The following is a 12,517-nucleotide window of genomic DNA, read 5'->3' on the forward strand; positions in this document are numbered from 1 at the left end:
CTTTTATTCAAATGGGAAAGGCAACAGATACATCTATGAGTATGTGCAGAATAAGTGTAGAGAATAAATACAAATAAATAAAAGTAGTTGGTAACAGAATTTTACTGAGCCAGTCTTTAACCTGGAATGACGAGATAGAGCAGGCCAGAGACAAGGTGCCAATAATCAAGTAGCAGTTTAATTAAATAGTTTCATGATGAGGAACAGATTTGCAAATCAGGAATTCTCCTGATCAGAATTCCACCTTGCTGTAGTGAAGGCAGAGATTATATACATAAATCACAAGTGGGAAGCGAAGGGGAAGGAAGATTACAAACAGTCATTTCCAGGGCCTGAGTGGTTTTCCATGACAAGCCCACAGGTCCATGATACAGGTGTTCTAGAGTCCTGTGGGAACAGTATTGTTTCAAGTCCTTGGAGATCATTACTTGGGGCATAATCATTACTTGGGGCATAGTTCTGTGACAGGAACAGATTCTACAGTCTTTGATTCGCTTCACTTAAGGTATACAGGTACAGGAATGTAGTGATTGTGAGAGTGTTGTCAGGGATTTGATCAATCATTTCAAGCTGCATTATAAGCTTCTGACTCCCAAGCCATAATCATCTGGTGAAATGGGAGTTCTGAGGAATGTAAATTATTAGTATATTCATTATCAGTTTATCAGTTTATCACGTTATCAAATTATCAATTGATATGAAAGTTATAATTCCCTTCACACAGTTAAATCACAAGGTAGTTTGGGAGAAAGGGTCCTAAGCAGTTGTAGGCATCAGGAAAGACTTCCTGCTTATTGAATCTTGAAGGAAGAATTGGAGGTTAGATGGGAATACATTCTGAGCTTGAGAAGAAAGAAAACCAATTATGCCAGATTTTGAATGGTTTGGAAATTCAGCAATTCACAGAACTTTCTCCTGCCTGACTTTTATAGCACAGAGACTTTCCCTTTCCGTTTTAATTCTATGTAGATAAAATGACAGGCTTCTTTGAGAGATACAAACTTTTTGAGAATGTAAATACTATGAGCTTAAATCAATCACAAGCATTTATTAAGCAACTACTCTTATGCTAGGCGTTGCGGATCCAAAGATATAAGTAAAATAGTCCCTGCTCCCAAAGAGCTTACGTTTTAATGGGGGGGGCACAACATATGCATGTGTAGGTCTATTTAGATATATGTAAAATAGCTGCAAGGTAACCTTAGAAGAAAAGACCCTAGTAGGGAAGGGATTGGAGCATGAGCACCAGGAAAGGCTACTTGTAGATGGTGACATTTGAGCTTAAAGGAAAAATGAATTTTGAGAATGCCATTTCAAGTCTGAAAAGACATTGGCTTGAATTGAGAAATTGATTGTATCGGTATGGTTGAGCAGAAAATTTTGATAATACTGTTATTTTTTACTTGATTAGACACTTGGAATAATGTATTTCATTTTGGGTACCACTTTTAGGCAGAACATTAACATAATAGCATCTGCCAGGATGGTGAAGGAAAACCTGGCCTTATGAGAATTAATTGAAGAAATTAGAGATGTTTAGCAAAGGAAGAGAAATTAATGGAGGAGTATAATAGTTGTCTTCAAGTTTTTGAAGCACTGGCATGTAAAAAAAAGATTAGATTTAACTGATATGGTACAGGAGTTCAGAATTTAGACTAATGGTATAAAATTGTAGCGCTATCAAATAATCATAGATAGTCTAATATGGAATGAGTTGTCTCAGTAAGAAATGAGTTCCCCAGTCAGCAAGAAGCTGGATGACCTCTTGAGAGCGTTTTAGAAGGGATTTCTATTCAGATGTGGTGGAACTAGGTGGCCAGTGTGGTCCTTGCCATCCGTGAGATTTCTGTGTGGTCTCATGTTCAGTCAACAGAGTTACATCATAGACTTAGAGCAGAAAGAGACCTTAGAGGTCATCTAATACAAACTTCTTCTTTACAGATGAAGAAATTGAGTCCCAGAAGAATTAAGTGGCTTGCCTGTGGGCATATAGATCATTATTTAAGCCAGTTTCAGAGGATATCCTCCTAAATAAACCCTTCATGATCTTTCTTCTTTGTTCTAGGTGTTGACAGGCTAGATAAAGATCTCACAATTGGCCAGATGCAAGGTAAGTTCTTCAATCAGGCATTTCTTAAGTGCTTATTATATGCCAGCCTCTCTGGTAGATACTCACTACAGATACAAAGATAAAAATGAAACTATCCTTGCCCTCGGGGAGCTTATAGTATAGCTGGAGATACAATCTGTACACTTACATATACATACATATATACACATACACAAGATACATACAGAATACTTTGAGGGGAGAGACCAGCAGCTGAGGGATCAGGAAAGATTTTTATGTACATTACATACAAAGTGGTGCTTGAGCTGAGCCTCAAAGAAAACTAGGGATTTTGTGAGGTAAGAAGTAAGAAGGAAAGGAGCACACTACAGGCATTGTGGGAAAGACAAACAGTGCAAAGGCACAAAGACAGGAAATGGATTGTCAAGTGTAAGAAGAGGTGAGAAATCCACTTTGGCTGGACTATAGTGTATATAAAGGAGTATAATAATGTGTAATAATGCTGAAAAGGTAGAATGAAGCCATTTCATAAATGCCTTTAAATGACCCACAGAGGAGTTTATAATTGATCCTAGAGGAAAAAGGAAATCACTGGACTTTATTGAGTAATGGAGTAACATAGTTAGACCTTCACTTAAAGAAAATCCCTTTGCCAATGTGGAAGGTAGATTGGAGAAGGAAGGGATTTGAAACATGGAGACCAATTAGAAGGCTATTGCAATAATCCAGATGAGAGGTGATGAGGGCATGAAATTGAATGGTGAGTATGAGAGTGGAGAGAAGAGGATGAATATGAGAATTGTTGTGCAGGTAAAAATGACAAAATTTGCCAACTGATTGGATGCGTGGAGTGGGTGAGAGGAAAGAATCAAGGATAACACTGAGTTTGCAAATTAGAGTTACTGGAATCATGGTAGTACCTTTGGCAGGAAGAGGTATGTTTAGAAGAGGTTTTAGGGGAGAAATAGTGAATACTCTTTTGGGATATGTTGTGTTAGAGATGCCTAAGGAACCTTCAATTCATATTGCCCTATAGGCAGTTGGTAATGCTAAACTGGTCCTTTGGAGACATAGGTTTGCATGTATAGATCTGAGCGTCATTGGAATAGAGATGATAATTGAACCCATGTGAGCTTATGAGGTTACCAACAGAGTATAGAGAGAGATGAGACAAAGACCCTGAATACACACACATGATAGGAGTGATTTGGCAGCGCAGGAAACTAAGAGCAGTTACAAGAGTGCTTTATTAGATGCCTACTTTGTGCCAGGCACCATTCTAAGTGCTGTATTCATATTTAGCTTTCAGTCCAATACACCCCTCCCCTCCCATATCTTTTTCAGACAAATTGCTATCTAATCACCCACACCACCATCTTATATTTATGAAGTCATTTTTTAAAAACTTCAGTGTAAAACCTTACACTTATCCCTATTAAATTTTATATTATTCTTGCCTGTAAAAAATGTTTTTGGCTTTTGAGTTTGTCATCCAGTCTGTTAACTATCCCTTCCATTTTTGGTGTCCTTTACAAATTTCATAAGGGCACATTAGCACCCAGGTCACTCATAAAAATGTTAAATAACACTAGGTCATACAGAGATTCCAGGGCACTCCACTGGAAATGTCTTTCCTAATTAATGTAGACTGTTAATGACCATTCTTTGGGACCAGTCATTCCGCTAGTTAGAATTTATCTAATTGTACAATTGTTTACGCCACATCTTTCCAAGTTTTCCACAAGAATAGCCTGATATACTTTATTGGATATTTTATCAAGATATGGGTAAAATATATCTATAGCATTCTTGTATTTTAGTAACCCTGCAAAAAAGGAAATAAGCTTAGTTTGCCCCTACCACTGTTCTTGGTGAACTCATGTTGGCTCTTTGTGATCACCACTTCCTCTTAGAGACGTTCACTAACTAGTTCTCTAGTAATACATTCTAGAATTTTGCTGGGATTTGAAGTCAAACTCACATGTTTATGATTGGCAGGTTCCATTTTCTTCTTTTTTGAAAACCAGAACATTTTTACCCTCCATGATCTTTTAGATATTGTCAGTACTGGCATAGTGGTCATTTGTACCAGCTTTTCAGTATCTAAAAGCCAGCTGATTTTTTTTTCCAGTATAATGTGGGCCATTTTATTTGAACCCATCAAGGACAGCCAGGTGCTTTTTCACCAGCTCCCTAGTTAACTTGAATATTAGCTCCCTACCATCTATGTTTGTTCTGTCATTACCAGTCCATAAATCAATGTTCTTGACAGAAAAAGCCAAAGCTGCTCTGCCTTTTCCCTGCCATCAACTATTATCATCCCATCTACCTGGAGCCATGTCTCTGTCATTTCATTGATCTCCCCTTTTCCCCAGTATAGCCTTTATAAACTCTTGTCAGAGTTTTTTCCTACCATTCCATAGCAAGTTTCTCTATCTAGTCCTGGGCTCCCATTCTGCAAAGAGCACAAGATGTGTTGTTATCGGGGCAGTGTCAGCTTCATAGCGAGATTTTGGAGGTTCATTACAGTTTAACTGAAAGGAAATAATATAAGGCAATGAAGATGAACAGCTGGCCCTGGGTCATTTTTATCCATCAACTCATTCAGTCTCTCCTTTTTCTTTCCTTTGTGTGTTCATGTGGAGGTAGAAACATGCTAGCCTCTGGGGCCACAGCAGTTTTTGACACAAAAGAACACCTGGGTCATAGTTGATTCCCTTGATAGCATGCACCCTTCCCAGATGGCACAGCTTGTTCTTTTGGATACATCTGTGCAATCTCTTTGTTCATCTCAGCTGTTTATCAGATCTCAAGAGCCAAATCTGAACTTTTGCTCCCACCTCACCCCTCTTCTCCCTGGTTCCAATTCAGTTCCTATACTGCAGAAAGATTATCCAAGCCAAAGCCAGGTTTAGACAATGGGTCTGTATGTTTTTTACAAAATCATAGAATCTCAAGTGTTGTACTAGAGACCATCTAGTAACCTGAACCTGAATAAGAATCCCCTCTACAACATACTGATCAAGTCACCATTTCCAATTCATCAAATACCAGCTTTGCGCAAGGCAGTTTCTGCCCTCAAGAAACTAACAGTCTGTGGTGGGGTAGGGAGGGACAACTTTTTTTTTATTCTGGTGTATAGATTTTATTAGATATGATTGAGTATTCTAAGCAAAAATGTTATTATCAGTTAGACATCTAGAAAGATACAGCACTGTTCTGTAGCAAGACTGTCTTGCCTGAAGGTTATACCATATTCCAGATCTCCCTCTACAGGCTTCTTAAATTTTTTCCACTTGGGACCTCTTCAGTGCTCTTTTTCAAAAAAAAAATTTTTTTTAATTAATTAATTTTGTTTTCATCATTCGCTTCCATAAGCTTTTCAGTTTTCAATTTTCTCTCCCTTTCTCTCCTCCCCCCTCCCCAAGATGGTGTGCAATCTGATATAGGCTGTACATAGACATTCATATTAAACATATTTTCACATTAGTCATGTTGTAAAGAAGTATTAGAACCAATGGGAGGAACTACGGGAAAGAAGAAACAAAACAAAGCAACCAAAAGGAAAAAAAGAGGTACAAATGTTATGCTTCACTCTACATTCAGACTCCATAGTTCTTTATTTGGATGTGGATGGCATTTTCCATCATGAGTCTTTTGGAGTTGTCTTAGATCCTTGCATTGCTGAAAAGAGGCAAGTTTATGAAAATTAGTCATCGCACAATGTGGCTATTACTGTGTACAGTGTTCTTCTGGTTCTTCTCACTTCTCTGGTTCTGTTCACTTCACTCAGCATGAGATCATATAAGTCTTTCCAGGTTTCTCTGGAGTCTGCTTGCTCATCATTTCTTATAGTACATAGTACAATAGTATTCCATTACATTCATATACCATAACTTGTTCAGCCATTCCCCATTTGATGGGCATCCCCTTAATTTGCAATTCTTTGCTACCACAAAAAGAGCTGCTATAAATAGTTTTGCACATGTGGGTCATTTTCCCAATTTAATGATCTCTTTGGGATACAGCCCTAGAAGTGCTATTGCTGGGTCAAAGAGTATACACATTTTTATAGCCCTTTGGGCATAGTTCCAAATTACTCTCCAGAATGGTTGGATTAGTTCAAAGCTCCACCAACAGTGCGTTAGTGTTCCAATTTTGAGGGATAACTTTTATAAAGATAAGTGAAATAATGAAGTAGGAGAGGGGACTAGAGCTAAAGGAATCAGGAAACACTTCCTGTAGGAGATGACACCTAAAATTACCCTTCAGGGAAGCTAAGGATTCTAAGAAGCAGAGATAAAGAAGTTATAGACTGTAGTTACAAGGGACAGCCTGTGCAAAGGTATGTAGTGGCATGCTGAGTTTAGGGATAACAACTCTGGGAGGAGTATGGAATACATGAAGATGGGTAAATGTGAAATCAGTCTAAAAGGGTAGTCTGTGGATAGATTGTGAACAACTTAAAATATTACACCTTGGATTTTGTATTCTAGAAGCAATAAAGAACCACTGAAGCTTCTTGTTTTCTTTTTCTTTTGTTTTATTTTGGAGGCAGTTGGGATTAAGTGACTTGCCCTGTGACCCTGGTCACAGAGCTAGTGTCTGAGGCTGTATTTGAACTCGGATCCACCTGACTCCAGAACTGATGCTCTATCTACTGCTCCGCCTAGCTCCACCTCCACTGAAGCTTCTTCAGCAGAGGAGTGACATGAAAGGAAAATTAATTTTTTGGATACTGTGGAGAGGGGAGAGATTGGAGGCCAATATTTTAGTTAAAAGAGAGTATTGCATTAGTCTAGGCAAAAGGCTATGAGGGCCTAAACCAGGTTCATGACTTGTAGGACTGAAAGAAGGAATTGGATATGAGATGTGTTGTGGAAGTAGATGAGGTAAAGAGAAGGATGGAGAATGACAAGGTTGCAAAACTGGATGGCAAGAAAGCATATTGTCTTCACCAGAAAGAAGAAAGTTAGAAGAGGAATGCATTGAGGGAGAAAACATGAATTCTCTTTTGAACATGGTGAATTTGAGAAACCTATACAGCATCTCCATGGAGTTGTCTACAATGCAGCTGTAGTTGATTTTAAGAGGATAAAACTAGATATAAAGATTTTGGAATTATCTGTCTAGAAATGACCATTGAACCCATGAGAACTGATGAAAACACTAAGAGAAGGATATAGAGAGATAAGAAAAAGAGGACCTAGGATAAATTATTAAAGTATCCCCCCCGCTGCTCCCTCCCTCCTGCCACACACACACTTTCAATGTGCAATTCATCATTGATAATATGCTATAGCCCACTTAGACCTACCATGTGTCACTTTCCATTGCTCTCCTAGTCACCAAAAACTTTAGTTCTGAAGTGCTAGTGTTCCATGAATTAAATGATTCAAACCCAGATTGTCTGATTGAATCTAGTACTTTTACCATTCTCTGGTGTATTTTGAAAAATCCTTTGACAACTTTAGAGGCAGCATGATGTAGTGGAAAGAGCAATAGCTTTGGAGTCATGAGAGACCTGAGCTCTATTACTTACCAGTTATTTGACCCAGGGCAAATCATTTAACCACTCTTAGCTTCAACTACCTGCTTCACAGAGTGTTGTGAGAAAAGCATTTTGTAAACCTTAAAACACTATAATAGTGTTTGTTAATAAAAACTAAAATAGGGTGATGGCTTTGCTATGTTTACAGTAATCATAGGCCTCATGACTAGGACACAAAGTAAAGGGGAACAAGGAAGCTGTTGAAATGGCCTGCCGTGCTAGAAGAAGGTGCTTCAAAGGCAGTGGAAAGAAGGAAAGTGGGTGGGCAGGGAGAAGACATAACTGAGATAATACTGATTTTATTTTTCTTCAGGAAAGTTTCAGATGCAGGTACTTCCTCAGTGTGGCCATGCAGTTCATGAAGATGCTCCTGACAAGGTGAGAGTGAATCAACAGCTTGCTCCTTGAATTTACTCATTTTAGACTTAGAATGCCTTGGGAGTGAGATGTCATGGATAAAGGAGATTTGGGACTTGGAGGGGCCAGGGCCACCTGGTTCTTGAAGTGCAGTTAAACCTATTCTTGCCTCCAGAGTTAAAGACAGAAAACCACTTCAGGGATTCCAGCACCTACTGTTTCAGCTCCTCAAATCAGTTCGCTAGTAGTATGAAACCAGATTGCTCTAGGAAGCAAAACCAGTTGATTGTAGCTGCTCAGAGACTCAGGCAGACTGAGATACACTTAGGACTTCTTTGGATCCTAAGGACTTCAAGGACCCAGATCTTAGGTGGTTTAGAAGAAAATACAGGATAGTAGCCGTAAGAGGTTCAGCTATGGATATTGATATCTCTCAGCATCACAGCTTTAATCAGTGTCTGGTTAGTGTTTGCTTCTGTCTGAAGCCAGGGAGTTCTGTTAGGCACCACATGGGAATAAGCATAAGAATGCTTCTAAAACATCTTATTTTAGAGTTCATTAAGCCTTTTCTTGAACTTGTTTAGTAGTGGAACTTCTTCTCAAGGCAGCGCATTCTGTTATAGGACAGCTGTGATTATTAGGAAGTTCTAGTCAGCCAAAATCTGCCTCTCTATAACTTCCTCACCACTAGCCTGGCCATTTCTGCCCTCTGGGGCATCCCTTTTGATATTTGAATAAAGTTTATCATGTCCTTTCCAAGTCTTATCTTCTCCTGATTATAAGGATCCCCAGTTCCCTAAGCTGATCCTCACATGACATAGTATCAGATTCCCTTACCACTCTACTCTCTCACTTCTGGATGCACTCCAATTTTTCAGATGGCCTTCGTAACATGTGCTGCATAGAACTGGACACAATACTACACATGGGGTCTGACCAGGGCATCCCACATTCTGGGTACTATTTCTTTTCTTTTCACTTTAGTCTGTTTTAAAGCTAAGATATTAATATTGTTTCTCACTGCTGCTTTTATATTTCCATGGATCCATGTTCTGACCAATAGAAGTACTCCCTCTATTGGAACAGGTTACAACCCATCTACGCCATTTCATCCTGTCCTACTGTTTGGTCTTGGGGAGATCAAGAAGGACTAGCACCTCTGGTGTGAGGACTTGCTGAACCCTTTTCAAGCTGCTTATCCACCTTTTGTGCCCACCACACCCAACTGTTAACTGTGGCTCCAAGAAGCTATAGCATGTTCAGCAGCCACTTCCCAGTAAAACCCATCTTGACAGATGGGCTAAACCATGTTGAGGGCTGCCAGTAGACTTCAGACCTTTCGGTGAGTTAGGAGGATGTCTACCCCAAACATGTGAAGACTTCCCCTGGTGGAATGGGCATATATTTGTTGGGAATAATTTGTTGAAGCAGGTGCTATGGGGTGTTTAGAGCTTGATCAGACATCAAAGATACCACTGTAACTCATCACTAGTCATCCTGACTTTTGTCTTGCCACTGGACTTCAGCTATGACTTTGTGCAACTCTGCCTTACTTAAATCCAATTAATGCACATGTCAAGACATCACCATGGTGTCATTAATTCTCTTGAAAATGAAGGAGTAACAACTCTTGTACTTCTATAAATTCCTCAAGGAGGGAGCAGTCCTTTGGGTCTTTTGGTATTTCATAGATGCTAATTAGTATAGTACTCAAGTTGTCCACATCTGGTATCACTAACTCTTGCTAGATAATCAGCCTACCTACTTCTCCAGTCATACATATCCTTAATGATATGCTTTAGACCACTGATCCAATCAAGTGAGATGGTAAAGTGCTTAGCATAGTACCTGGGACATAGTATGTGTGTAATAAATGCTCCGCCGCCCCCTCCCCTCTGCCACACACACACTTTCAATGTGTAATTCGTCATTGATAATATGCTGTAGCCCACTTAGACCTACCATGTGTCATTTTCCATTGCCCTCCTGGTCACCAAAAACGTTAGTTCTGAAATGTTAGTGTTCCATGATTTAGAATACACTCCAAACTGCTTTCCTCTTCCCTTTCAATTCTGGACTTGACATATTGTCCATCTGTGGTGCATGTCCAAGATAGATGTAGTTATGGAATAACATAATAGGCTGTCTTTTCAGCTGCATGACATAATTTTTAAAATGTACATTTTCAAATGCATTATGGCACAATAGATAGAGGCTGGCTTTGAAATCAAGAAGATAAAGATTCAAGACTTGCTTCTGATTCACACTAGCTGTGTCACTGTGATCAAGGCAGTCCCATCAGTTAACAAGCATTTTTTAAGTGTTCATTATGTGTCAGGTACTGTGCTGAGTATTAGGAATACAAGGAAAAGCAAAAGCACATCCCTGTCCTGAAGGAATTCACATACATTTGAAGAACAAAACACAAATAATTATACCTACTATGTAAATGGAAGGTAATCTTGAATGAAAACATAGGGAGAGGAGACCAGCAGGGAAGGGGGGGGCAAGGTAGGAAAGATCTCTTGTAGAGGATGAGATTTGACCCCAGTCTTGAAGGAAACCAAGGAGGCCAAGAGGAGGAGGTGAAGAGGAAACATATCTGGCATGAGGAACAACCAGAGAAAAGGTGCAGTAGGAGGTAGTGCCCTCTGCAAGGAAGTGGTTCGTGGATTTTATTTAAGGGAGTACTTGTTAGAAGACTGGAAAGATAAGGGCCAAGTTATGAAGGATTCTAAATGCCAAACATAGGATTTTATAATTGATACTTGAGTTAATGGGGGATCACTGGAGTTTACTAAAGGGGAAGAGTAGGGTGACATGGTCAGAGCTGCACTTTAGGAAGAGCAGAGTGACCAACTAGAAGACTGTTGCAATGGTCCAGGTGAGAGGACTGTATAGCAGGGTTGTGGCTATATGAATTAGACAAAGGTACTTCTACGATAGGTGTAGTGAAGATCACAACAAGATTTGACAACAGATTGGGATATGTAAAAGGAGTTGAGGATTATAGTAGTCTAGGTGACTGGGAGGGTGATGCTACCCTCAAGAGTGAGTAAAAAAGGAGGGGGGAAGCAGGGAGAATTTTGAGAGAAAGATACTGAGTTCTGTTTTCAGCATATTGAATTTGAACTACCTATAAGTTCAAAATTTCCAAAAGGCAGTTGGTGACATAGGGCTGTAGCTCAGCATAGAGGCTAAGACTGGATATATAGATCAGGGAATCAGCTGGATAGAGATGGTAATTGAGACCATGGGAGCTGACAATATCACCAAGCAAGACAGTTAAAGGAAAGAGACAAGGACCCAGGACAGAGCCTTGAAGGACACGCAGTTAGTGGGCATGAGCTGGAAGAAAATGCAAGAAAGGAAACTGAAAAGGAGTGGTCAGACAGGTAAGAGGAAAGCCAGAAGAAAACACTTAATCTCTCAGTGCTCCAGATGCTTCCCTAAATCTATAAGTTATAGACAAGTTGTTTATCTGCATTAGTATAAGGAGATTTTCATATGGGAATTCTCTCTGCCAGTGAAATTAAAGGTAAGGACCAAAAAGGCTGGAGGCAGTGGGTGGGAGTGGAAAGAGGAAGGTACAGGAGCTTTGTGTAATCTGTCTCCATTTGGTGTTTCCTGTGTGGCTTGTTTATTCTTTAGTGTCTGTGGATTTCGTTGAAGTGGCCCTCGGCTGTTCTAGGGTTTGATGCCAATAGCATCATAATATCTACAAATAGGAGCATCTGAGGAACTTCACCCTCTAAAGGGATTCTTCCATTTGGGATTCAGACATCTATGACACTAGTGAATACTTAATGACTGTCCTTCTTCCTGTTTTTTGCTTAGGTTGATACTGTTCATGAGAGGATCATTTGAGCAGTGTCTGTGATTACATTTATCAATGACTTATACAATATGATCTTAACTGCATGTATGAAAGCTTATTTTATGGGAAAGGCTTATTTTATGGAAAGCCTATGTGGCAACACTTCGTTCTATGGAGTCAGATGCTTTTTTAAAAATAATATTTTTAATAATATTTCATATTATCCATACCTCCAAGTTAATTGTGAATTAAGGATGCCCACTGTGTGTGTGTGTGTGTATTATTCTCATAAAGACTTTAGTAATGGGAGAGTAAACATATAGGTTGACAGTTGCTTTAGTCACTATCTGTGGTTTGGGTGTGTTTTTTTTTTCCCATTCTTTTATAATCTTCCCTCTAAGATATCTTGGAAATCAATCCCTGGTGCATAGATTTCTTCCGTATATATTTGATCTTATCCAGCCCAACTTCTTACTCTTCTCTGCAATTTCCATTTCTTTTTATAAAATACTGTATATTGAGTCCAATTGAGTGGTGGTAATTGGTAATGAAAAGAGTTTACTGTAGAAAAGATAGCAGATCTATTCCATTTCTGTTTATTTGTTGTCTGTGTTTTGGTTTTACCTATAAATACTCTTGAGATGATCTGTGTTAGTTGGGGCTCATGCCAAGCTTTCCACATACATACATGTATTTTCTTCCTCTGCAGTTTTTCTCTATT

The 12,517-nt window shown here is 39.2% G+C and overlaps 1 protein-coding gene across 2 annotated transcripts in view; it reads left to right on the forward strand.

Annotated features, from left to right (window-relative positions):
* Positions 1 to 12,517, forward strand: part of PPME1 (protein phosphatase methylesterase 1) — a 67,674-nt gene that overhangs the window by 48,090 nt on the left and 7,067 nt on the right. The window contains exons 11-12 of one of the 2 annotated variants that reach the window (XM_020989584.2): positions 2,066 to 2,110; positions 7,936 to 8,000. In XM_020989584.2, the coding sequence (XP_020845243.1) occupies positions 2,066 to 2,110; positions 7,936 to 8,000 (110 nt within the window). The remainder of the gene's footprint in view (positions 1 to 2,065; positions 2,111 to 7,935; positions 8,001 to 12,517) is intronic. The other variant, XM_020989585.2, reaches the window with a different exon arrangement.

This window comes from Phascolarctos cinereus, unplaced genomic scaffold (genome assembly GCF_003287225.1).
Source record: "Phascolarctos cinereus isolate Bilbo 61053 unplaced genomic scaffold, phaCin_HiC Scaffold_726;HRSCAF=1367, whole genome shotgun sequence".
NCBI lineage: Eukaryota > Metazoa > Chordata > Mammalia > Diprotodontia > Phascolarctidae > Phascolarctos > Phascolarctos cinereus.